The 27,867-nt window shown below is 39.7% G+C and overlaps 1 protein-coding gene across 4 annotated transcripts in view; it reads right to left on the bottom strand.

The window, feature by feature from the left end:
- Positions 1 to 27,867, bottom strand: part of PLEKHG7 (pleckstrin homology and RhoGEF domain containing G7) — an 85,763-nt gene that overhangs the window by 15,070 nt on the left and 42,826 nt on the right. For all 4 annotated transcript variants that reach the window (XM_072655571.1, XM_072655569.1, XM_072655568.1 and 1 more), the window contains exons 8-14: positions 25,422 to 25,517; positions 23,516 to 23,617; positions 19,835 to 19,948; positions 15,405 to 15,579; positions 11,140 to 11,255; positions 9,964 to 10,057; positions 543 to 622 (exon numbers count right to left, since the gene is read on the bottom strand). In XM_072655571.1, the coding sequence (XP_072511672.1) occupies positions 543 to 622; positions 9,964 to 10,057; positions 11,140 to 11,255; positions 15,405 to 15,579; positions 19,835 to 19,948; positions 23,516 to 23,617; positions 25,422 to 25,517 (777 nt within the window). The remainder of the gene's footprint in view (positions 1 to 542; positions 623 to 9,963; positions 10,058 to 11,139; positions 11,256 to 15,404; positions 15,580 to 19,834; positions 19,949 to 23,515; positions 23,618 to 25,421; positions 25,518 to 27,867) is intronic.

The following is a 27,867-nucleotide window of genomic DNA, read 5'->3' as shown; positions in this document are numbered from 1 at the left end:
GCCTCTCCATCACTTCTTTGCAGAATACTCTAGGGTACTCTATTTTTTTCTTTTTTAGATAGTTGAGGTTTAGTGATTTGTCAAGGGTCATATAGCTAGTAAGTATCAAGTGTATGAGACTGGATTTGAGCTCAGGTCCTTTTGACTCCAGGGACATTGGTCTATGCACTATACCACCTAGGTGTCTCCCCCTCTTACCCCTTAACCCAGGTACTCTGGGTGTGCTCTGTGGTGACTATCACCATGTTCTACAAATTAATCATGGTAGTTTAGAAATCCTGGATAAACTGGATATCTGTTTTGTTGATTTCTAGCTATAGAACTGAAAGCTTCATTTAAGTTCTTAAATCTCTCTTCAGCCTCAGTTTCCTCATCTGTAATATGAGGGGGTGAGACTCAATGATGTCTAAGGTTCCTTCCAGCTCCAACTTTAAGATTCTATGAAGACTTGTATTTTGGCTATGTCTCTGTGTAAAAATCACCGCCACCACAACTACTTATTTAAAAGAAACAACTCAGCAAAGTGAAAAGTAGCTTATTACCTTTTTGTTGTGTTTGGTTTTTGTAATTAATAGGAAGTCATCAAACAGAAATAGGTAGACGTCTAGGAATCTGGTGCTTTCTGAGGAAAGAGAGGGAAGGGAAGAGGTGAGGCAAGAAACAGGAACATAAGCTTTTACTGTTGATCTCCAGTTCTTCCTCTGAGATATGTACTGGTTGTGCAACACTGGGCAGGGCACTTAACTCCTCAGTGCCCACAGGTGACTCTTTGAGACCAAAACTTATAGAGAAGAAGTCAATCTGTATTGGTACAAGGAGTTTTCTAGTGGGAACTTCCCTTTACTGATGAAATCAAACATCTCACAGTGGATGGAATATTGGGTTTGGAGTAAGAGGATCTAGGTTCTTCCGCTTAGTTCTTGTATTCCTTTGGACAAGTCACTTAGCTTCTTTGAGGTCTAGTTTCCACATTGAAGACCTGAGTTCAAATTTCACTTTTGCCACTTAGTAGCTTTGTTATTGGGGCAAGTCATTCAACCTCAGTGACTCTGGGATATATCTACTGTCCCATTGATGAGTTGTTATTTGTGCTGATGGAAGGAATTTCCACACTAGAAATCCCCAACATAGATTCTTCTTATATGCATGTGTCCTAAAACTTGTTTACAGTTCAATGACCTCACTCATCTGTGCAATAGGATGCCTTTGTTAGAGCTTAATTCTGCTTTTCGGACATGGCACAACATTTATTTACTTCTGGAGAGATTTGATCCATACTCTGGGATACTAGCACTGGTCTTTTCTGCATCCACATTAGTACCCAGCTCAAAAAACACTCTACCTATGATTTTAGTTATTAATGGTGAGGATGTATTTCATTGGATTCCAAGGTCACATTTCTGGTGATTCTATGTTAGTAGGTAAGAAATCACACCATATAAACAAGTTCCATCAGAACAAGCAATTGACTTAACCAAACAAGGAGTAAAGATGATTGCAAATTACAAAAAGTAAAATAGATAATTATAATTGCATGAAATTATAAAGCTTTTGCATGAATAAAATGAATGGATATAGGTTATGAAAGGAAGCAAATGGGGAAAAAAATCTTTGTATGAGATTTCTCAGCTAAGGGTTTAGTATCTAGGATATATAGATAACTAATAGGTATTGATTAACCATTTGCTAGACAAATGTCAACAGGTATGAACAAGCACTTCTCAAAAGAAAAATCACAAACTATTAACAACCCCATGAAAGAATGTTCCAAATTACTGACAGTAAGATAAATATAAATCACAGCAACCCTGAGGTTTTATTTCATTCACATCCAGCAAATTGACAAAGATGACAAAAGGTGAGAATGGTCATTATTAGAGGGGTTATGAGAAGACAGGCACACTGGTGCATTGTTGGTGGAGCTGTGTAACATTGCAACCATTTTGGAAAGCAAGTTGGAATTGTACAAATATAGTGACTAAAATATCAGTGCCCTTTGACCCAGAGATTCCACAACTAGGCTTATATCCCAAGGAAGTCATTAGATTAAAAAGTCATTGTCTGTCTGTCTCTCTGTGTCTCCCTCTCGTAAAGTTGTAGGACATAAATAAGAGAATATTACTGTGCAATCTAAAAAGACAAATATGAAGGATGCAAAGAAGTTTGTTACTTGAAAAATTTACAGAACAATTTAAAAATATTCTTTGCTACATGGGATGGCCAGGAGAGTGAAGGCACATGATAACAGAAATTCTGCTGTTGTCCCCTAAGGCCAGCTAGGTGGCTCAGTAAATAGAGCACTGGGCATCAAGTCAGGAAGATCTAAGTTCAGACCTGGCCTCAGATGCTTAATAGCTGTGTGACCCTGAGCAAGTCACTTAACCCTGTTTGCCTCAGTTTCCTCATCTGTAAAATGAACTGGAGGAGTTAATGACAAACCAGTCCAGTATCTCTGCTAAGAAAACCCCAAATGGAAACATGAAGTGTTGGATATGACTGAAAATAGCTGAGCAACCAAAAGATGGGGATAATCATAGCCCCTACCTCCCAGGGTTGTTTTAAGGGCCAAATGAGATAATGATTGTAATGTACCTAGCACATAGTATGGATCATATAAATGTTAGCTATTATGATGATGATGAAAATGAAAGATATCCATAATTTTATTTTTATAAAAAATATGGGACAGCAGAGTCTCAGTCTCAGAAAATCTCAGAAGCAAAATCCCTCTGGCAGGATTCATTATGGGGCCATCTGGAAAAAGGTTTGCATCCTCAGCATCATGGACGACACAATATTTTGTGGTTAAAACCTCCAGCTGCTCAAATTTGTGCACTGTTTGCATTTTATATTTGCAACAGATGATGTGGTCAATGTGTTTAGCCAGGAAAGGAAAATTAGCTCATCTATCTTGTTTCTAAAAAAGGAGGGAGTGTGATGGAGTAGAAAAGAACAATAACTTTGAATCCAGAGATCTTGGGTTCAAATCCTGAATTGACCTTGTACTGTCTGAAAAAGTGCTTAAACTCTCTGGGCCTCAGTTTCTTAATCTATGAAATGATTAGATAACCTCTGAATTTATGGTTCTGATTTAGAAAATTTTAAACTCTCTAGAGGACTTCTAGATGGAGGAGTGAGGAAAGAATCCTTTGAAGCTCCCCCCACCCAAATTCCCCTCCAAACATCTAGAGAACTGCCTCAGAATTGGTCTAGGAGTAGGGAAGAAACTTATCAGCCCTGCAGGAAAGGTCTGTCTCACTTTGATGGGAGGGGAGTGAGGTGAAAGAGCATTAGCAAGAACCAGGGGGCAACAGCAAGGGTTCAAGCCTGGGGCAATTCACCAGTGAGTCCCTGCCCTCCTGCAAACCAGTAGTCCCCTAGACAAAGTGAGCTCTTCATGCAGTTCAGCAAGGTCCCAACCCAGCCCATAGCACCAGAAAGGCCTTGAACCCATTGCTGACTAGTAGTGAAACCCCACTATGGAACTGGCCAAAGCAAGACTCCACCCCTGGGGCCTACCAGTAGAGAGACTTTGTTTCCATAGTAACCAGCAATAGAGTCCCATCCATGGGGCAGATCAGAAGCTAACCCTTACACCCAGGGGAGGTCAAGAGGGAGACCTCCAGCTCCCATTACAAACCAGAAGGAAAGCCTATCCTCCAGAGAAAACAAGCAGCTAATACCTGAAGCCTAGTGAAAGCCAGTAGTAAGATCCTTTTTGTGTCTCAGCACAAAAATCTTGGGACAGGGTAGGACCAGAGCCCAACCCTCACATTAAAACATCAAGTCACTAAAAAAAGCAGAAAAAATGAACAAAAAACAAAGAAAAAAAGAGCTTGACTATAGAAAGTTACTATGGTAACAAGGGGGATCACGGAATAAATTTAGAAGAGGACAATAATGTCAAAATAGCTAAAAATGAAGCCTGAAAGAAAAATGTACTTTGGTCTCAGGTCCAAAAAGAGTCATTGAAAGAGCTTAAAAAGGGTATTTAAAAGCAAATTAGAGAAGAAGAAGAAAGATGAGAAAAGAAATGAGAGTAATGCAAGGGAATCATGAAAAAAGAGTCAATAGCATGGGAACAAAATATATGAAAATTTACTGAGAAACATAACTCCCTAAAAAATAGAAGTGGCCAAATGGAAATGGAAGTACAAAAGCTCTCTGAAGAAAATAATTCCTTAAAAATGAGAATTGAAAAAGTGGAAACTAATGACTTCATGAGCCATTAAGATACGATGAAACAAAAAAAAAAGGGAAAAAAGATAAAATACAAAATTTCTCATTGGAAAAACAACTGACCGAGAAAATAGATCCAGGAGAGCTAATATAAGAATTATTGGACTACCTGAAAGTGATTTAAAAAATGATTTAAAAAAAATACCTGGATAACATCTTTCAAAAAATTCAAAGAAAATAAAAGAATCAAAAAAACCCTTCCCTGAGACGTTAGAACCAGAGGACAAAATAGAATTTGAAAGAATGCACCAATCACCATTCAAAAGAGATCCCAAAATAAAAACTCCCAAGAACATCATAGTCATATTCCAGAACTCATAGATCCAGGGAAAGTATTGCAAGCAGCCAAAAAGAAACAATTCAAATATCATGGAGGTGCAGACAGGATTACATAAGAATGGGCAGCTTCAACATTAAAGAGCTAGAGGGCCTAGAATGTGACATAACAGAAGGCAAAGGAATTAGTATTCCAACCAAGAATCACCTCCCTATCAAAATGGAATATAATCATTCAGGGAAAAAAACGCATATTTAATGAAATAGAGGACTTTCAAGTATTTCTCATTTAAAGACTAGAGCTGAATAAAACGTTTGACCTCCAAATACAAGATTCAAGGGAAACATAAAAAGGTAAAAAAGAAACAAGAAAGAGAAATCATAGGATAGCCAATGAAGTTTAACTGTTTATATTTCTATATGGCAAGACAATATTTGTAACTCTTAACTTTATTCTAATAAGAGCAATTAGAAGGAGTATATGTAGACAGAGGGTGTGGATATAAGGGGACTTTTATGGGATGATAACCCCCCCCCCAAAAAAAATAAAGTATGAAAAAGAAACTTGCACTGGAAGACAAGGAAAGGAGGAGATTGGGTGGGGGTAAATTACTTCACATAAGAGGCATGAAAGAGCTTTTATAATAGAGGGGGAGATGGGGGGGATGGGCAAAGCTTAAATCTAACTCTCATCAAAATTGGCTTCAAGAAGAACTGACATACACATTCAGTTGGATATAGAATTCTATCTTACCTTATAAGAAAGTCAAAAGGGATGGGGATAATAGCAGGGGGGAGGGAGACTGATAAAAGGGAGGGTAAATTAGGGAAGGCAGTGATCAGGAATGAAACACTTAAGAGGAAGGAAAGAGTGGGGGGTAAGAGAGAGAAAGGGGGATAAACAAGTGAAAAATAGCATGAAGGGAAATACACAGTTATCATAAGTATAAATGTGAATGGGATGAACTCACCCATAAAACAGAAGCAGAGAGCAGAATAGATTAAAAACCAGAATCTGGCAATATATTGTTTACAAGAAACACATTTGAAACAGAGAGATACACACAGAGTGAAGATGAGGAACTGGAGCAGAATCTATTATGCTTCAACCGAAGCAAAGAAAACAGGGCAGCAATCATGATCTCAGACAAAGCAAAAATAGTTCTAATTAAAAGAGATAGAGAAGAAAATTATATCTTGCTGAAAGGTACCATAGACAATGAAGTCATATCAATACTAAACATATATGCATCCAATGGTATAGCATTTAAATTTTTGAAGGAGAAGTTGAATGAGTTACAGGAGGAAATAGAAAATAAAATTATACTAGTGAGGAACCTCAAGTTTCTCCTCTCAGAACTAGATAAGTCTAATAAAAAAATAAACAAGAAAAAGTTAAGGAGCTGAATAAAATTCTGGAAAACTTAGATATGAGATAGCTTTTTAGAAAAAATTCAATGGGAATAGAAAGCAATATATGTTTTCTCAGCAGTACATGGCACCTACACAAAAATTGACCTATAAGGACATAAAACCCTCACAACTAAATGCAGAAAAGCAAAAATAGTAAACACATTCTTTTCAGATCATAATACAATGCAATAATGGACAATGGAAAGCTTAAAAATTAATTAGAAATCAAATAATCTAATCCTAAAAAATAAGTGGGTCAAAGAACAAATCATAGAAATAATTGATAATTTAATTAAAGAAAATGACAACAATGAGATAGCATACCAAAATTTATCGGATGTATCCAAAGCATTACTTAATGGAAAATTTATATCTCTAATTGCTTACATCGACAAAATAGAGAAAGGGCAGATCAATGAATTGGATATGCAACTTTAAAAAAAAAGCTAGAAAAAGAACAACTTCAAAATCCCCAAATTGCATGCCAAATTGAAAACCCTGAAAATCAAAGGAAAGTTTAACAAAATTGAAAGAAAACCATTGAACTAATAAATAATATTTAGAAGCTGGTTTTATGAAAAAACTGATAAGATAGGTAAATCATTTGTTAATTTGATTTAAAAAAGGAAAGAAGAAAACTAAATTACTGGTATAAAAAATGAAAGGGGTGAATTCACCACAAATGAAGAGAAAATTCATACAATTGTTAGGAGTTATTTTGCCCAGTTATATGTCAATGCATTTGATAGTCTAAATGAAATGGAAGAATATCTACAAAAATATAAATTGCCCAGATTAACAGAAGAAGAAATAAAATACGTACATAACCCAATCTAAGAGAAAGAAATTGAATACACCATCAATGAACTTCCTAAAAAACAATCCCTAGGATCAGATGGATTCACAAGCAAATTCTACCAAACATTTAAAGATCAATTAATTCCAATACCACATAACTATTTGGAAAAATAGGCAAAGAAGGAGTCCTACCAAATTCCTTTCATGGCACAAATAAGGTGCTGAATTCAAACCAGGCAGAGTCAAAACAGAGAAAGAAAATAATTGACCAATTTCCCTATTGAATAATGATGCAAAATTTTAAAATAAAATAGTAGCAAAGAAATTACAGGAATATATTCCAAGGATCATACACCTATGACCAGGTGGGATTTATACCAGGAATGTGGGGCTGGTTCAATATTAGGAAAACTAGCAGCACAATATACCATATTAATAACAAAACAAACAGAATCATATGATTATCTCAACAGATATGAAAAAAGCCTTTGACAAAATACTACACCATTCTTATTAAAAACCACTAGAGATTATAGGAGTAAGGAGATCTTACCTTAAAATGATAAGTAATATTTATCTAAAATCATTCACAAGCATTATCTGTAATTGGGATAAGCTAGAAGCCTTCTCAATACAATCAGGGTGAAGCAAGGATGCCCTTTATAACCTCTGATATTTGATATTGTGCTAGAAATGCTAGCTATAGCAGTAAGAGAAGCAAAAGTAAAGGGAATCCCTTAGATCAGGTCACTGAGGGGTTAAGCAACTTGTCCTGAGTCACATAACCAGTATGTATGAGAGGATGGATGTGAAGCCAAGTCTTCTTGGCTCTTTGGCTGGCTCTCTCCCTTCTATGAAGCCTTTGCAGGGGAACATTTCTGCTTGTTTGTTTGCTTTGTTGTTGTTAAAATAGAGTTAACTAAATACAGATGATAACAAGGAAGTACAGTGTTAAAAAAGTGAAATTATTTTTTATATACATTTCAAGAAATGATAGACGTCTCCCAGAAACAAAGAGGAAACTCAAAGAGGAAACCAGAGAGTCCCCAAGTCAGGAGTGTTTTAGGGGGCAGGTGGGAAGTTGATGATCAGGTAGTCAGGCCAGTAAAGATTAAATGAATTGAAGAGATATAATTGGGGGAGGGGAGGGAAGAGGGCTGAACCAGTGATTTCATTGTCTAAATGAATTTCCAGTCATCCTTTTCTCTGTAATTTGAGAATCTGAGAGAGATGCTTTAGAGTGGCTTGCCTGAGATCACACAGCCAGTCTGTGTCAGAGTCTGTACTCAAACCCAAGCTCTAACTCTTGAGATAATCCTTATCTACTGTCACATACTGCCTTTAAAGAAGAAATCTTTGAAAATTCATTTAGTTTGTTTTAGTCTGGTAAAACTCCTGCTCTTTCTATTCATTTATTAGATCTAGGGATATGTTGGCACTCTTTGCAACTGAAGGTCTGAATTGGCACAAACCAGAAAACCAACCAGTGAGTCTTCCCAGACTTTCATTGGGTGTTATTTCCTTTAACTTGTATTCTTTCACTGTCAGCACATTCTCTTGCTACAGCCCTATTTTTTTTAAGAGGACTTCTGGACAGCAAAGGCCAGTGTCATCCTGAGGTCCCCAGTGGTCATGGTCTCCCTTGGCTGGTCAGATTCTGTTCATGTCTCAATCCTTACTCAAGGACCCCTGTAGGAGATTTAACTCAGGATTTAACATCTGGCTATTTCAGGTCTCAAAGGGCATCTTTAGGTCCCTGTTTCTTCCCCTCCCTGCAAGAACAATGAACTAAGATAGAGCTGTTAATGTAGTAGCTATTTTTTAAACTTTTTAAAAATTTCCTTTTATTATAAAATATCCAAGGAAAATAGATGGTTTAGAATCAAAGGAATCAATGCAGGTCAAGAATTTTTTTCTTTTAAAAGGCAGAATGATGTAGTGAAGAAAGCTTAGTTTTAGGAGTCAGGATGACTTAGGTTCAGATCTTGACTCTGTTACTTATAGCTTACATGGCCTTGGGGGGCAGCTAGGGCACTAGGCTTAGAGTCAGAAAGACCTGAGTTCAAATCTGGCCTCAGACACTTGTTAGCTGTGTGACCCTGAGTAAGTCATTTAATCCTGTTTGCCTCAGTTTCCTCATCTGTAAAGTAAGCTGGAGAAAAAAAAAAAGGCAAACCACTCTAGTGTCTTTGCCGAAAAACCTCCCAAATGAAATCATGAAGAGTCAGACATGACTGAAAAACAAATGTGGGTTTGGGCAAGCTACTTCCTTCTGGGCCACAGTTTCCTCATTGGTTCAATGAGAGGATTCACCTCTGAGGTCTCTTCCAGCTCTAAACTGGGATCCTCAGTGCCACAAAAGTGCCATGAATCTTTCCCATTCCTATTTATATAATCTAAAGGGTGAAAGGTGCCTGAATAGGAAATGTTCTGTAACATTGGCAGCAGAAAACATTAGAATAAGATCATTGCATCATAGATTTAGAGCTAGGAGGGAATCTTTGATGTCATCAAGTTCAGTCCTTAGCTTTTACAGATGAAAAACTGAGGTACAGAAAAGTTAAATGACTTGCCCAAGGTCACACAGCTAGTAAATAGCTAAGATGAGATTTGAATGCTCAGAGTTCCAAAAAGTGCTTGTCTTTGATTCATCAGATCAGAAATTTAGAGCTGTTAAAGACCACTGAATCTACCTCTACCTCCTCTCTCATTGTATATATGTACATATGCGGAAACTGAGGCAAAGTGACTTCCCCAGGGCAAAGACAACTAATAAATGCAGGGGGTAAGAATTATACTTAGGTCTTCCTCACACCAGGTTCAGTGAGTTGATTACCCAGCATCACAGTGAAACAAACAGGCAGGCTGTATTTTTTTGTGTGATTGTTGTTCAATCATTTCAGTCATGTCAGACTCTTTGTGACCCTATTTGGGATTTTCTTGGCAAAGATCTCGGAGTGGTTTGCCATTTCCTTCTTCAGCTCATTTTGCAGATGGGAAAACTGAGGCAAACAGGGTGAAGTGACTTGCCCAGGGTCACACAGCTACTTAATGTTTGAGATTGGATTTTAATTCAGATCTTCCTGACTCCAGGCTTAGTGCTCTATCCACTGCACCTCCTGGGTGACCAGGCTCTGTTCCTCTTTTCCCTCAAAGGGAGATCAAAACAAGAAGCCAAATTTTCTTACCAGCTCCAACATAGAAAGTGTTGGCAGTTTAAGGAAAACAGTTCATTACCTGCAAGAGTCAACTTCCCCTCATGAAGGAGGTGTCTGTTGCCTGGTGACAAGATGTTTTCTGCCATGTGTTCCTTAAAAATGTGCTTCAGGCACTTCAAAAACAAGAGAGAGACATATAGAAGAGGAATATCTGAAGCACACAAACTTCTACTAGAGTGTTATTAAGCTATGTACATTGGAATATTCTGGAAGAGGGAGGGGAGCAAAAATTTATTAAGTGCCTACTGTATACCAGACATTGTGCTAAATGCTTTACAAAAGTCATCTCTTGGGTGCTGTTGACCAGTGGTCTTATAAACACGCATTCAATAAATCCTATAAACTATCCGCCTTCCCCATACAAGATAACTCTTAAGTGGAAGTCATACTACTGGCCCAGAATTCACACCTGCAGAACTGTACCTAGGACAGGGCACCTGGGGCTTTATTTCAGGGTGCCATATTTATAGGCTGCTAGTAGCACTTGAAGTCCTTCTGGTGTGCTGGAGTGGGACCCTTCCCCATTCCACCCTCTATGGCCAGTTCCCTGGCAGTGAAATCGTTCCAGTGTCCCAGGAGGACATAGGATCATAGAGCTAGAGCAGGAAGGGTCTTCAGGAAACATCTAGTCCAGGGATTCTTAACTTTTTGTTTATACCATGGATACTTTTGATCATGGTCAGGTAAAGCCTATGGATCCTTTCTCAGAATCATGTTTTTAAATTTATAAAACAAAATCTATAGAATTAAAAAGGAAACAAATTATATTGAAATACATTTATCAGATTATTTTAGAAAAAGCAAAAGTTTATGGACCCAAATTATGAACCCTTGATTTAATCTAATAGTATAACTTTCCAGATGAGAAAACTGAAGTCCAGGGAGCTTAAAAACTTGCCTATGGTCACTCAGATACTAAGATTCAGAAGTAGGATTTGAATTCAGACCCTCTACCTCTAGAACAGTTATCTTTTCACTATACCACATTCTTGTAACAATGTGATGTCCCACACCAGCCAATGAGGGCATCTTTCATGTAATGTGTCTTAGACATAGTTTAGGGTGCTTGCTGTGAGTCTAGAAATTCCTGGGGACAATCTGTCTGTTTCACTCATTGGTAGCAAGGAGATTGATGGAGAATTTTCCCCTAGAAAGACAAACTCACAGGAAGGGATGTCAATCCCAGTGGGCATACCTCTGGTATGAAGAACCTTTTATCTCGATCCCAAAGTGGAGGCCACACTATGATCTCCTGGAGGTGCCGAAACTTTTGGAAATTGTCAAGCCATTTCACTTTTCCTTCAAGGTCACCTAAAGGAGGAGAAAAGCCGACCCTTTTTACATGTGCACCTCACATCTAAGGGCATAATACATGTTGGACTTCACCACTATCTCTGCCTGAGCCACTCCCCGGTGGCTGCTTGGCATCTTTAGCAGCTTCAGAATATTGCTCTTTACCTGCCAAAGGAAGAAACTCCCTATCCTAAACTTAGTCTCTTGTGGAGAGCAGTAAGTTTTTACTAACACAGTTAAACAAATGGGAGATGAATTATATATTGTTACGCAAGTAATACTGATGTAATTCCATAGGAGCTATCTGTTCTCCCTGGGTGGGCAACATTGCCCCATATTAGAGAAATACAAATACTGGAGATAATGAGGTAATTGATATTTTTACTTTGAAAGGAATCCATTATTTTTTCCCCTGTGGGTTTATATTCATTTCTCAAGACTCCATTTCTATTGCTTTTAAAGATATTTGGAGAGATGAAGGACAATTCCAATAGACCCAATGACCCACAAGACTAGCGGGAACTTTCAGAGATTGCTTCATCATTCTGGGGAGATAAAACCACTTTTAAAGGACAAAAATACACTTGACATCATGTCAGATTGATAAGAAATCACCCTGTATTAAGGGGCTCCCAGAGAAAGGTCTGACCTCTCCCTCAAAAACCTATCCCAATCCTTCATGTAAGAATATTCTTGTAAGCTACTGTATACAATATCTCGACAATTTTATTTTTATTCCTTGGCTGGAAGAAATTATTTCAATCCCTTCAATCCTTTGGAGGTAGAAAGGGAAAACAAATCTTCAAGATTAGAAAAAAAAAGAGTTTACTACTTTTCATTTGCAGCTCTCAAAAGGGAATTGATGGTAAGAGAAACAGCAACTTTGCACAGCAGCTAATTGGAGAACTTTGGAGAGCTACATCCCATTTGAACACTCCTGAGACAGACTAACACAGAACACATTTAGCATAAATCACTCAGAATGCCTTCACTTTTTTCAGAATTTCTCATTATCGAAAATAGAAATGATGTCAAAAGCCATTATCATAATTGGTTCACTTCAAGAATTTTTTAAAATTCAGTAAATATTTATTAATGGTCTGCAATGTTCAGAACCCCATTCTAGGCAGAGGGGTAGGCAGAGAATTTAGTTAAGACGTAGCACATACAAACCAGAAGGGGATAAGACTAGATTGCTTAGAATACATAATATTACCCAAGTTCATTAGATAGCTGTAAAACAAATGTTTATGCAGGGAAATATATTTATTACATGGCATCTAGGTAGTATAGAGAGCACCAGCCCTAGAGTCAGGAGGACCTGAGTTCAAATCCAGCCTCAGTCATTTAGTAGCTGTGTGACCCTGGGCAAATCACTTAACCCTGATTGCCTCCAAAAAAAAAAAAGAGAAAGAAATATAAGGAGTTATGCTCACCCGAATCAACTATGTCATCAATGAATGGCTCTTCTTTGCTCGGTATATCTTCCTTTGATGGCCAAGAAGACCTCCTTTTGATAACCAATAGACTCCAAGGGTCTCATTTAATTCCAGCTCTAAGCACATGACCAGCCTGCCTGTGTAGCCCTGACCTGTATTAAGGACCACTTCCTAGATGCAATGGCATTTGATTTGAGCTTTAAAGAAAAGGGAGGAACTCATTCCATCTACACAATCATTGAATACTGGAGCTGGAATTTCAGAAAGCATCTCATTCAACTTCTTGCACGTTTTTGTTGTGGACAGATAAGGACACTGAGGTCCGTGGAGGTCAAATGACTTTCTCTAAGTCCCAGAACAAATCAATGCCGGAGCCAGGACATGAGATTCAGGTCTTCCTGCTCCCAAATTATAGTATTATTAAATCAGAGCTGGAAAGGATCCTAGAAGCTTTCAAGTCTAATCTCATTTTGTGGATGAGGAAACTGAAATCAAATGATTTGCCCAAGATCACACAGGTAGCAGAGGTCAGAACCTAGATTCGAATTCAGCTCCTCCATCTCTAAATTCAGCCCGCTCTCTACCATATCTCATTATCTCTTAAGGGAACAGCATGAACAAAGACAAAACCAAACAATCATTCAATCAACTAACAGCTATTGAGTAACTGAATCCAAACTTCATAAAACAAATCCCCTTAATAAAATAATTTGTTCTGTAAAACTTGGACTTTGTCAAAAGGCTGCACCCAAGGACCTAGAAGGCCACATGTGACCTCAAGGCCTCAGCTCCCTACCCCTGTCTCAGACACATCATTAGTTAATCAATCAATATGCATTTATTAAGCACTTACTATGTGCTAGGTACTGTGTTTAGTGTTCTTAGTTAAGCCCGGCGCCATGCCATGAGATGTGTTTATGGGGAAGAGAGAGCAGTTGAGTTTGTTTGGAGTATAGAAGCAGAGAGGGGTGTGTAGTCTGAGAAAGGGTGGGCACCTCTAGCTTACTGAGGGATTTAGGTGCCTTGGATGCTTAGTTCACATCCTGAGACTTTAGTCAAGGGTAAACCAGGATTTGAAATTGTTTGCATGCCAGTGCTGGATTGTAGTGACCTAAGCAAAATGACAAATCAGCCTACATCCTCAGGAAGAACTATTGATTCTTACTGGCTTTGCAGGGTTTTAACTTGGAAGTCATAAACAAAGTCTCATCAATCCTCAGGGAAGTGATGTTTTTCCTGCATCCATTCACATCTGAAAATCTGAGCTGGGGATCAAACCATCTGGGTAATGCGGTACCTAAGTTCTTAGGGGTTTAGAGAGGATGTGACTCAGGCCCATTGTTCTGAGCATCTTTGATTCACAAGGGGATCAAACTTCCATCTAAGTTTACTAGCTCCAAGGAATTCCCCTGCTTGGAATGACCTCAAATCCCAAGCTTTCTCTTCTAGGGAAAGTGAGCTCAAAAGCCAGGACTGGGTTCTATGCCTCAGAAAGTAGTGAAAATAGAGCACTGGGCTTGGAATTGGGGAGAACTGTGTTCAGATCACCCCCTCCAAACACTTCTTTTGTCTCCCTGAGCTTTTGTTATTTCCTCTGAAAAAATGGAAGTCTGAAGTCCATTGGATTACAGCTCTAGAGACAGAAAGAAACTCAGAGGTCTTTAAATCCAATCCCTTCATTTTACATATGAAGAAACTGAGGACCATTGAAGTCAGAGGCATAGACTTAATATAAGAAGGGACCTTAAAGACAATCTAATTTAACCCCTTTATTTTAGACATGAGGGAACGGAGATCTATGGAGATCAAAGTCATAGACTTAGGGTGAGAAGGGACTTGTGATGCATGAAAAGTTTGGGAGATATAGTTTCTGGGTAATTAGCAATTATTTTGTTAATTATGGCTAGAAGATAAATAATAAAAGGGTCATTTGGCTGTCTTTCCTAAACCAAAGATGGATTACGGTGGCATCTTGATGCTTATATGCTCTTAGAAGACTATGTTTTCCCAACAGGCATCAATCAACTCTGATTGGTTAACAAATAATGAGAAGCATGAATATTATAATGGGAGGTAGATCTGTTTTAATGAGGGTCTTAGGGACATGACTTTGATTATGTCACTCTCAGACCACCCCCAGCCTTGGGCAGTCTAGACAAAATACCTCCCCATTACCCCCTCCCCAACCTGAGTAGAACACAGTAGGGTGGAATTCCCCCAGATTAAATTCTTTGTAAAGTTTTTCTAGTTGGGTTGGCAACAGCTTCATCTAGATAAGATGGTCTAGGTATGGTAAATTTTTGGGCAAGGTTGGAGATCTCTTTGAAAGACTGGATGAGGAAATAAGAAATAGGAAAAAGGAAAAAACACTGGATCTCCCCAATAATTAATTGTTTAATAATCATTTCTCTGACCTCAAAGACCATTTACTCCAACAGTTTCCTTTTACAGATGGGAAACTTGAGGCGCAGAGAGATCAAAGTCATAGACTTAAAATGAGAAGGGCCTTCAAAGACCATCTAGTTCTAGCCCTTTATTTTATAGAGGGGGAAAATGAGGCTCAGGGAGATGTGATTTACTCAAGGTCACACAGATAGTAAATGGTAGAGTCAGTATTTTTGTGCAGGCCTGCTCATTCTAAATATGGTGTTCCTTCCATGGTAATTCTGTTCCTCCCAGCCCAACAGAACTCACAGAGCTTTCATTATCACAAGACTTGGGTACTTACAAATCGCCTTCTCCACTTTTTCCTTGAGGGAGTAGATGGTAATTTTCTCTCTGGCATCAGTACTCCTTCTCCAGATGTTCTTCAGGAGCAGTGGGTACCTGGTCAGCCGGTGCAGGGGAGTCACCAGCAGTTCAGAGAGGTGCAGTCGCTTGCATTGGTCATGTCTCTCACACCACTGCAGAGCACAAAAGCAGGGAGGGTGGCTGATCAGAACATTCCTTCCCTGCTTGGCCACACCTGGAGGTTTTTTGGAGCCCTCACTGATGGAAGGGAACAGGGGGAACTTCAAGCTTTTTTCCAGTGGTGATAGGCTGTCCCTCTAAGAGAATCCCAGCATCTACAAGTCATTCTTTGTGTTATTCTAGAAAGATTAACAGATCATAGGGTGCTAGTGCTGAAAAAAAACTTGGAGGTCATCTACTCTAATGTCTCCATTTAACAGATGAGGAAACTTAGAGCAGGAGAGATGACTTGGTCAAAGTCACTCTGGCTGTAAATGAGAGCTGGGACTTCAACCTAGGTCCTTTGAATTCAGAGGTACTGCTCTTTCCTCCTCACTAACTGCCTTGCAAATGCACAATACCTGCTGAAGGAATATTGGTTGAAACAAATTGAGTTAGTCTCCTCAAGGGTCCCTTTGTGGCTGTGGTCACTTCCTGAAGCAGAGGAGAAAGCCCTCAGAGTGTGTTACCCTGGCTCACAGCCCCAGTTGGCCATGTCCTAGTGGCAAAGCTAGGGATGCCAGGACCAGTGAATTGGTATTTAGATCAAACATAAGAATGAATGTTCACCGGTCCAGATTTCATTGTTCTTATAGGGTAAAAGTGCTTTCTTAGATCTGCATGTCAGTTGACCATTTCTGTACCAGGCACTGTGCTAGGTGCTAGGTATACAAAGTAGAAATAAAACCAAAATTCTCCTCTCCTGCAAGAAACTTACATTGTAATGGGAGAGACAACATATAAACAAACAAGCAAATGAATGAATTAATGAATAAATACATGTATAGATGTATATATGTACACATAGACAGAGAAAAAGACAGAGTAGCTGGAAGACAGTTTCAGAGGGAAGGCCCTGGTAGTAGGGGGATGGGGTGGCTGTGGAGGAGACTAGGGAAGGCATCCTGCAGAAGGTGGGATTTGAGTGACCTTGAAAGATGGCAAATGAAACTAAGAAAAAGTGAAGAAGGACAGCATTCGAGGCATGGGAGACAGCCCCAGAACAAAACATCCCTCTGTAATGAAATCCTGGGTGGTCTTCATCCCTACATTTATTATAGATGCAGGGCTCATGTAAATTAGCCCTATATTATGGATGTAAACAAATGACTTTTATTCCTTCCATCATGTTGTTGTTCAGTCACTTTTTAGGTGTGTCTGACTCTTCATGCCCCCATTTGGGGTTTTTTTGGCAGAGATACTGGAGTGGTTTGCCATTTCCTTCTCCAGTTCATTTTACACGTGAGGAAACTGAGACAAGCAAGGTGAAGTGACTTCCCCAGGGTCGCACAGCTCCTAAGTGTCTGAGGCCAGATTTGAACTCAGGAAAATGAGCCTTCCTGACTCAAGGCCTGGTGTTCTAAGGTTTACAAAGCACTTTATCTTATATGATCCTTACAACAATCTGTGAGAAAGGTGTTATTATCACCCCTGTCTAGATGTATTAACTGACACTGAGAATAGTTAAGTTAACTACCCTGGATCACATTGTTAATGAGCATCTAAGTGGTGCAGAGAATTGAATATTGAACCTGGAGTCAGGAGGACCTGAGTTCAAATCTGGCCTGAAACACTTGACACTTACTAGCTATGTGGTCTTGGGCAAGTCACTTACCTCCAATTGGCTTGTCTCCCCGCCAAAAAAAGTGTCTAAAGTAGGGTTTGAATCCCCCTCGGCCTTTTTGTGATACTTCCCCAACTGAACACTTGCTAGTTCATAGGTTGGGTCCCCAAAGCTGCCACTGAGGTATTGGCAATGTTACCCATAATCCTCTTATCACATCCCTTCCCTCCTCACCTCCTCTAAGATCCTATGGATGGGGAATAGAGAAGCCCCCTTTTGATATTGTCACAAGTTTTGGGCTTCTCTCCCCTGGATAAAAACAGAATAAAATGTAATGGAGTCAAAAGTCTTGGGTTCAGATGGACTTAATGTCCTCTAAGGGTCCTTCTGGCCCTAAGTCTGTGATCCCATGATCCTCAGAGACCCCACAAAAACTAACTTTCAGGGAGATTTGGAAGCCAGTTGAGGGGTGGGGGGCTTGTTTAATGAGCCTCTTACCCCTTGCCTGGGAGGTTGAGCAGATGCTGCAGTCTAACAGCCAAACCAAGGGGAGAATTTTGTCAGCAGGATGATGTCATTTCTAATTTGGGAAACTCTAATGGCCTTGGTTAGAGCTGTCAAGTCCTTGAAATGTTGTGAATGTGGAGGCAGGAAGGGTCAGGTTTCTTCCCGAGGTCCCTTGTCTTGTGGCCCCTTGAATCCACAGAGGGTTTCTCAGCACCTCAATAGCTCAACAAACAGCAGAAGACTTTCTCTCTCCCTCCCCTCAAGTCTCCAAGGTGATTTTTTGGCAAAGGTTTTCTCGCAGCTGCAGGGAAAGGTTGCTTTTTTTCTGGAAAGCCTTGGATTACTCTTTCTCCTGTCTGTCCTCCCCTCCCACCTCCATCCCCACTCCTAGAGTGAAACCCAACAAAAGACTTTTGACCCAGCACTGGCAAACCACTCTGTAGACTTAGAGAAAATCCTGGGGAAATGAAGCCAGAGAATGTCAAGCTTCAGGTCTTTTGTTCATTTGTTTCAGTTGTATCTGACTCTTTGTGACTCATTTGGGGTTCTCTTGGTAAAGAGAGTGGAGTAGTTTGCCATTTTCTTCTCCAACTCATTTTATAGATGAGGATTAAATGACTTGACCAGGGTCACACAGCTAGTGTCTGAGGCTGGATTTGAACTCAGGAAGATACATCTTCCTGACTTCAGGCCCAGAACGCTATCTGCTGGGCCATCTAGCTGCCCCTAAAAATTTCAGGTCTACTATTCTACAAAGTCTAACCATTATTACTAGGAAACAATCTTCCTCTAATGCTCTGGAACCCATACCTGGAAGCAAAGAGGGAAGGAAACAGCAAGCCAAGGGAGTGACAGTACCCCTAGGACCAGGCCCCTGCCCATACCCCTGATCTCGGCCTCAGTGTTTCCTGGTTTCTGCCCTGCTTAAGCCGCTGTTCTGGGGATCCCAATATCCAGTTGCCTAGATTGCACTTGGAAGCATTTACCTCTTCAAACACACCCTTTTGAAGACTCAGTCAGGCACTATACTAAATACTAGGGATGTAAAGAAAGTACCTGGTCCCCTTCTCAAAGGGTTCACATTCAAATGAAGGAAAGGACATGCAAAAGAACCAGACCCATACAAGGTATAGACAGAGAAGATGGAAGGCAATCTAAGAGGGGAAAACACTGGCAGTTAGGGAGACAAGGAGAGGCTTCTTGCAAAAGATGAGATGGAAGCTGTCTTGAAGGAACTCAGAAAAGTGGGGAAAAAGATCAACACAGACCCCTTAGACCTGGGTTCTCTCTGTTCGGCTCACTCTGCTTCCAGATGTGCTCTGGCCTCTTCTCCCACCTTCCTGCCCATAGTTCCCCAATGTTTCTCCAGACTTAAGTAGGCATTCCAAAGGACCAAAAGAAGACAGTCCCGATCAACATGAATTAATTAAGCACTGACTCTAAATGAGGCAATATGCTTAATGCTTGATCCTACCAGTTCATTGGAAAGAGTGATACATTTGGAGGCAGAGGACCTGAGTTTGAATTGAAATTCCACTTGCTATCTTCCCGGGGAGGGGAAAGGATTGGGGAAGGGAAGGGGAAGAAGAGAAAGAGGGGAAGGGGAGAGATTGCAATCTACAATTCAGGAGACATTATGGATGATATTCTCCCCATTCCCTGAGACATCATTCTTGCTTCCTTCCTTCCTTCCTTCCTTCCTTCCTTCCTTCCTTCCTTCCTTCCTTCCTTCCTTCCTTCCTTTCTTTTTCCTTCCTTCCTTTTCCTCCCTCCCTCCCTTCCTTCCTTTTCCTCCCTCCCTCCCTTCCTTCCTTTTCCTCCCTCCCTCCCTTCCTTCCTTCCTTCTTTCCTTCCTTTTTTCTTCCTTCCTTTCTTTCTTTTTCCTTCCTTCCTTTTCCTTCCTCCCTCCCTCCCTTCCTCCCTTCCTTCCTTCCTTCCTTCCTTCCTTCCTTCCTTCCTTCCTTCCTTCCTTCCTTCCTTCCTTTTTCTTCCAGTTTCTTATTTGACTTATTTGTCTGAATTCCTTTCTCCTCACCTGTACTAAATACAGCTACAATCAACTGCCATTTTCCATCAGCCTTAATGCATCTTAGAACAAGGAAGGAAAATGCAGAAAGAAAAATCAAGGCTCACATCACCTTTAAATAGATTCCAAAGTCTTCTCTCTGTCTTAAGCTCTCGAGATAGAAGATGGCGGAGGTGTAATTAAGGCAGTAAATCTGGTGACTCTGACAGAGGCGTCCTCGGAAATGCTGTAAGAGATAAGTGCAGAACCTAAGTCCCATGAGCAAAGAATCCATGATGGGGGAAAGGTAGAATCACAGAGTGGACAGAGAACTGGCTTCATAGTTCTGGGTTCAAGTCCTGACTGTGTGACCCTGTGTGCCTCTCAATGATTCATGCAACTTTCTAAGCTACAAATTGGAGAACAGTGGCCAGTCTTGGTTCCTGGGAGTTCCGTCTGCCAATTAAACCACAAGTTCAGACCAAAGAAAATTCGAAACAACTTGACCCTCAGATTCAATTGGTAATAAAAGTCAGTCCTTCCCTTACATGAACTAATGCTGAGTGAAGTGAGCAGAACCAGAAGAACATTTTACACATTAATAGCAGAGTTGTGCCATGACCAACTTTGATAGACTTAACTCTGCTTAGCAATGCAAGGATGTAAGACAATTCCCTGTGACTCATGATGGAAAATGCCATCCATATCCAGAAAAAGAAAAAGAACTGTGAGTCTAAATGCAGATGGAAGCATAAACTCCTCTCTCTCTCTCTCTTTCTCTTTGTCTCTCTCTCTCTTTCTCTTTCTCGCTCTCTCCCTTTCTCTCTCTGTCTCTTTCTCTCTCTCTCTGCCTCTGTCTCTCTCCCTTTCTCTCTCTGTCTCTCTCTCTGTCTCTCTCTCTCTCCCCCTTCTGCCCTCCTCTTTCCCTCTCTCCCTCTCCCCCCCCTCCTCTCTCTCTGTCTCTCATTTCTTCTTTCTCGTGTTCTCCCACTGGTTCTAATTCGTCTTTTTCAGTATGACTAAAACTAAAAAGAAAAGAAAACATGCAATAAATATGGCATTTTACCTTGAAAAAAAAAAGGCAGTCTTTCCATTTGCTTAGTAAATATTTATTGAAGTGTTTGTTATGCTCAAGGCACAACAAAAGTCAAGATGGCCAAGTCCTGAGCTGGGAGTTAGGAAAATGATTCACATCTAGCCTTAGGCACTTATTTCATGTGACCCTGGACAAGTCACTTCAATTCAGTGATTCTCAGATATCTCCAAAGGATGCATCTAGGCAGATAGTACACTGCTGTGGAAAAGATCCTATATTTGTTACACATTGGTTCATTACCCAGCCCTACCGCTTCCTGAGTATGTGACTCTGTACAAGCAACTTCATCTTTTATGGGTCTTAGTTTCTTCATCTTTATAATGGACTAAATGACTGTCTCTCAGACTATGATCCCATAATCTACTGTTACAGTGGGTGGTGATCTGTCTTGGTGGAGAGAGTTCTCACACCAGGAATGTGAGAGGAATCCCAAAATCATTCCTGAACTGGCATACAGTCAAGACACTTTAAAAGACACTAAGTAGGGATAAAAAAGATAAGACATGGTTCCTGTCTTCAAGGAACTGAGGCTTTGAGCAAACCCATCTTCCATAAATTCTAAGTGGACACATGTGTGAATATGGTTTCCTTTTCATGATGTGAAAATACTTCCTTGGTCAACAACTCATATTTCTGTAAGGGTCTGAGCTTTTGAAGGTGCTCATTAGAGAAGATAGAATGTTGGGCCTGAGGTCAAATCTATCCCCAAGCATTGAAAAGCTGTGTGATTCTGAGCAAGTCACTTAATCTTTGTTTGCCTCAGTTTTCTCATCTGTAAAATGGGGATAATAATAGCAGCTACTTCCCAGGGTTGTTGTGGGAATCAAATGAGATAAGCTCTTAGTGCTTAATATGTGAAATACAAAAGTTAGCTATTATTATTAATTAAACTCACTGGATTCCATTTTTCTCATCCATAAAATAAGGCAAAATGAGATGATCTCGAATGCCCTCACAATGACCATGATGTCTATAATGCTCTAGATGACTCCTTGGAATAGATGGCCCTGAGATTGAGGCCAGTGAAAATCACTTGTTAATAGAGGCTGACTTCCTCAAGACCTGGACAGATGGCTTTGACTTGCGCATCAGAGGAAAGGATGTGTTGATGGGCAAATGGTAAGACTGGCAAGAGCAGGAAACAGAAGATGGTGAAAACCAACACAAGTCAGGTTTTAAGCTCGGCTTCTTCCCTGTCACCTAAGGAGAAGTCAGGGGGAACTTGTTATCTTCCCTCTGTTAATGCCAATTTCTCCTATCTGAAGTTTTTTTGCATTTAGTTGTTTGTATCTTATCTCCCTCCTTTGGTTGTGAGTTTTTTAGGGAAGGGGCCATGGTTTTTCCTTTCTTTGTGTGTAAAGCATCTGACACATAGTAGGTGCTTAACAAATGCTTGTGGACCAACTAACGGGAATGAAGAGAATTATTCTGACTCCAGGGTTTTTTAGTTTACAAGTACTTGGGGCCTGAGTAAAGGGAATGGTATCAAGCATTTCATAGGATTGTAGATTCAGAGTTGGAAGAGACTTGCAATGTTATCAACACTGAGTCTTTCATTTTATGGCTAAGAAAACGGAGGCCCAGAGAGGTAAATGGCCTGCCTGTTGTTGCACATCTGAGGCATTATTCGCATCCAGGTCCCCATGTGAAGCACTCTGTGCTCTACTACAGCCTTGCTGTCTGTGCCCCAAAGTCATTATTTTATAAGGTAACATACTTCTAAGTAGCAGAATTGGGACTGGAAGCCAGGGCCTCTGATCCCTAGTCCAACCAATCATTCAATTAATCAACAAGCATTTATTAAGTATCTACTGTATACCAGACCTTCGGATTGGCCAGTGCTCTTTCCCCTGTCCTACCTGCTTCCAGTTCATCAAGAAATATTTAAAAAAAATAAAATCTTAAGTAAGAACTATATTTAACACCCTTGGGTAGCTAGGCTGCTCAGTGAATGGAGAATTATACCCGGATTCAGGAAGACTTGGTTACAAATCCTACCTCAGACATTTATATTTACAAGACCCCAGGGAAATCAATTCATCTCTCTGCCTCAGTTTCCTTACCTGTAAAAAGGAAGATAATAATGAGTACCTACTTCATAGCATTGTGAGGATCAAGTGTGATATTATTTATAAAGTGCTTTGTAAACTTCAAATTGCTATATAAGTGCTAGCTCTTATTGTTATTATTGTTGTGTGTGTGTGTGTGTGTATGTGTGTGTTTGCAGCATTTGTTTAGGAAAAATTGAGATCTTCAAATCTTAGAGTTATGGTTTCTTTTTTTTTTTTTCCCTTTTCCTCATCTACACCAAACACAACAGCAGAATCACCAGGGGCTTTGATGGATTTGAAGTTTTGTTTTGTTTCCCTGGGAGAAGCTGCCACTTTTCTCAGAAGACTAAGCAAACCATGTAATTAGTCAGCTCCAAGCTCTTGCACTGAATATTGCTCAAAATTGAAGTCATTTCATCAACTGGGAGATGTTTTTTTTCCCCTAGGCACTCAGATTTTTGTGTTAAGAAAATACACCCCCAAACATGAGCACCATGGCGAGGTGACTCTATCTACAAATTTCATTTGATGGTTTTGATTAGGGAGAAGGGATGGGGATGGGAAAAAATCTAGGAATGTAAACAATTCAGGGAAGAGGGGAAGGGTCTACATGGAGACTCCATTGTGAGAGGGTTGAGAATGTCAAGACCTCTCTCAGATACTTTACCTTAGAGAGCACTGAGATGAAATCCATGGTGGATGCAGAGCCAGATGAATTTATGTAGTCCTTGATGGTGCTGAAAAAACAGCTCAGGAAGCCAAGACTGACCTGAAGGCAGACAAAGGCACAGACAATGACCTTGACCTTCTCATGACCTGAAGTTCAGGCTCAAGGAATACAAATTCAGTGAATGGAAGTGACCCTTCTTGATGATTCCTGCCAAGACAACAGTGGTAGTTTTCCACTTTAATGCATAATGGACTGATAGGAATCAGTACTCTTTGATCTTCTTGTTTATTTATTTTTAAGTGAAAGATCTATTTTAAGAGAGCTCATTCACTTAAGAATACAGTCTTTCAGTGTGCAATGGAAATTGGGATGTGTTTCTAGTTACTTAAAAATTACTTAAATATGGGGATGTGGAATAAGCTGAAGAAAAAGGGTAATTAATACTTGCACACTTGTGTAATGGATTCCATCTCACAAAACAGAATTACATTAGAACTGAACACCACTATTCCCTTCTTGCTTTCCTAAATCTTCCTATTCCCAAGATGATGGGGATGAGGAAGGGCAGGGATACCCTTTCCTCCCAAGTTTTCCAAAACCAACCACTGTTTCCTTAGCATCAGACACCACTGTCAAATTGCAAGACTTATTTTTTCAACTGCTTGTCCATAATAAGTAAATATTTATAATACTGATCCCAGAGCAATGTATGAGTTGCATATACTGCATATTCTCCCTGGAGAATTAAAACTCCTTGAGAGCAGGAACTGTTTCATTTATATTTTTATATTCCTAGTATCTAACTTAATCCATGGCACTTAGGAAACTCTTGGGCAGGTTATGGTAGCTGTACAATTATATCAAATTCTTCATGACCTCATTTGGGGTTTTCTTGCCAAAGATATTAGAGTGGTTTACCATTTCCTTCTCCATCTCATTTTACAGGTAAAGAAATTGAGGCAAACAGGGTTAAGTGACTTACCCAGGATCACATAGCTACTAACTGTCTGAGGCCAGATTTGACCTCAGATCTTCCTGACTCCAGGTACAATTATCTATTATTCACTGAGCCACCTAGCTGCTCCTCTTAGGCAGGTATCTAAACTGATAGAGCTCTGGGCCTGGAGTCAGGATGGTGCCTTGGATGCTTACTAACTGTGTGAGCCTGGGTAAGTTACTGAATGTCTTTTAGCTTCACTTTGTAACATGATGAAGTTAGACTCTCAGTCCCCTTCTAGCTTTAATTCTGTGATCCTATGCAGTGATGTGCTGGCTCACTACTACAACTGGCTCACAAGAGTTGTTTTTTAAATTTTCAGTGTTGGCTAATGATTTATTGTTTTGTTGATTGTCTGGATTTAAGGAAGTGATGGAGAAAATTATAATAATGCAGATTAAACTAAGTGTACTTTTTTCCCTTCGGAGAGCTGGTTATTAAACATTTACCAACATGTCCATGATGCTATGCTTTCTGGCATTCACCCCTTTCGCTTTGCTAGAAGAGATTGGGAATTAGTGGTCATCTCCATATAAATGATGCAAGCTGAAATATTATTAGCATTTTCTTGTTTTATTGATAACTCTTTTAAAAATAATAGCCATTTTTGTATAAACTTGCCCCTCCCTTCTTCCTGTGTCCATAATCCCACTCTTGTAACAAAGAAAAAAGATTAAGCAAAATTAATCACACATGCCAGCCACATCTTGTAACCATAGTGCTACACATTTTCCAGGAAGGAAGGGAGTTGTGGAATGTATCAATGTTTAGCTTGCTTGGTAGAATTCTATCCACCAGAATGGATGAAGGCTCAACAATTTTAAGTACTTTTCATGAGTTGTAACAAATTATCTTTGTTCCACAGGTTGCCAAGAGTCAGTATTTTTTTCTTCATCATTTCCTCACCTGACTTAACTCTTCAAGGTTTGCAAAAAGTCTCCATAAATCCACATCCAAGAGGCATTCATAGTTTTGCAGGTATTTGAGTGTGTTCATAAAGACCTAAGAAAAACGCCAGAAAAATGCCCATTATTCCTGCTTTGTCCATCTGAAGTTTCCCTTTTGAGAGACTGGTGTATTTCGTCTTCCTTCTCATTGCCTTAGAAAATAATTTAGAAGTGCAATTTTCAGGATTTCTGAAAGATACTTAGTTCAAATGGTTCTTTCTGTCTCATTTCAGCATCATAGAGTACATTCTGATCCAACTCTTTGATATGGAGATCTGGATGCTAATGGGGGCTGACCAATGGTTTTCAGAAGGAAAAAGAAGTTACTTAAAGGGAATGGATTTTAGGTTCCTAGCATATATATTGTCTCTGATTTCTCCTTGTTTCCATTGAGTAAAATTCAAAGGGAAGAATATAAACTTGTTTCTCTTTATTCCCTTGCCTACAGACTAGGAAACATCTTCTCTACATCCCCTACATTTAGAGTTAGAAAGGACTTTAAAGATCATCTGTTCCAATTTCCTAATTTTACAGATAAGGAGACTGAGGCTCAGAACACTAACATAACTAGCCCAAGGTCATGACCACAGAGTGGTAAAGCCAGAATTTGAACCCACATCCTTTGACTCCAACTCCAGTTTTCTTTTCATTGTACCGATGCTCAAGGGAATAAATACCAGGGCAAAAATAAGTAATTGTCATGTTATTGTCATGTGTACCTTATTTTCACCTAATTAATGCAATGGGGTATGATAGTACTGGACATGAATTCAGATCCCATCTCTGACACTAAATCTGTGCTCCTGAGCTTCTCAACTTCAGTTTCCATGCTTGTGAATGGGATCTGCAATGCCTAAAGTACCCATTGCAAAGGGTCATAAGGTTTAAATGAGGTAATGCATATAAAACACTTTGTTGCTGTTCAGCAATTTTTCGGTGACATCTGATGCTTCATGACCATATTTGGGGTTTTCTTGGCAAAGATACTGGAGTGTTTTGCCATTTCCTTGTCTAGATCATTTTACAGAGGAGGAATGGAGGCAAACCGGGTTAAATGACTTGCCCAGGGTCACACAGCTAGTAAGTGCCTGAGACCACATTTGAACTCAGACATTCCTGAAAGAGGTCTGGCTCTCTGTCCGCAGTACCACCCAGCTGACCTATGAAATATTTTACAAAATTTAAAGTGCTATATAAACACGAACTATGATTGTTATAATACAAAGAACATTGGATTTGAAGGGGAAAGCCCAGTTTTAAATTTTTTTCTAGCAAGGACGACCTATGTGGACATAATTAAATCATTTTCGTTCTGTGGTCCTCCGTTTCTAGACCAAACTTTTTTCTCTCCAAAACTCCATCAACATCACCTTGAAGAAACATGGTACAGTAGAAAGTATTCCATTTTGATTCAAAGGACTTGGGTTCCAATTCCATCACTCTTATTTATTTCACGTGGGACCCAAAGTAAGTCACCAAACTCCTTAGAACTCAGTATCCTCTTTCTGTAAAATGAAGGAATGAAACCAGATGACTTCAAAGGGCTTTCCAGCCTTAAATACATGATCGAATAATTGCTTTCCTCTTCTTATTAATGATATAACACTGATTTTTACAAAGTTTTCTAAATCCATTAGCTCATTTGGTACCAATAGTAAGCCTGTGAAGTAAGTAGTTACTGTTATCTCCTTTTTACTGATGAGGAAACTGAGACTCAAAGTGGTACTTACTGTTTAGAGTATATGACATTCTATTTCCTTTCTCCATGCTTTTGCCCAGACTGATCCACCTGCAGAAATGCTCTTTCTTCTCATTTAAGGATAGACCTAGACTTATAATGTCATTGGGATAGGGAGCTCCCAGAAGAGGAAACTTCCTTTACCAGTCCAGGTTGGCACCTTCTCTACAATTTACAGCCTCAGTGAATTACTTCAAGGGCCATGAGAGGTTAAGTGACTTGGCCAGGAATACACAGCCAGTATGTGCCAGAAGAAACCAGATCTTCATTCTGGGGCCAAATTTCTAATCTCTGTGCTACATTGCTTCAAATTTCTCTTGCTTTCAATGTTTAGAGTATGTAATTTCTTACAAAGGTTCTTCAGTTGAGAACAGTTAACGTTTATCCAGTGCTTTAAAGTTTTCAAGATGCTTTGCAAATCTTAGCTCATTTGATCCTCACAACAACCCTGGGAAATAGGCGCTATTGTTATCTCCGCTTTGCAGATGAAGAAATTGAGGCAGACAGATTAGGTGATTTGCTCAGGCTCACACAGCTAGTAAGTGTTGGTTGGATTTGACTTCAAGTCTTCCCCGACTCTAGAGCTAGTGTTCCAACCACTGCACCATCTAACTGCAGTTGTTAGAATTCTCTCCTCAAAATTACTCTGTATTTTCTGTATTTTACA

The sequence above is a fragment of the Notamacropus eugenii genome, chromosome 3 (assembly GCF_028372415.1).
Source record: "Notamacropus eugenii isolate mMacEug1 chromosome 3, mMacEug1.pri_v2, whole genome shotgun sequence".
Lineage (NCBI taxonomy): Eukaryota > Metazoa > Chordata > Mammalia > Diprotodontia > Macropodidae > Notamacropus > Notamacropus eugenii.
This window is presented reverse-complemented; position numbering and strand designations above follow the sequence as displayed.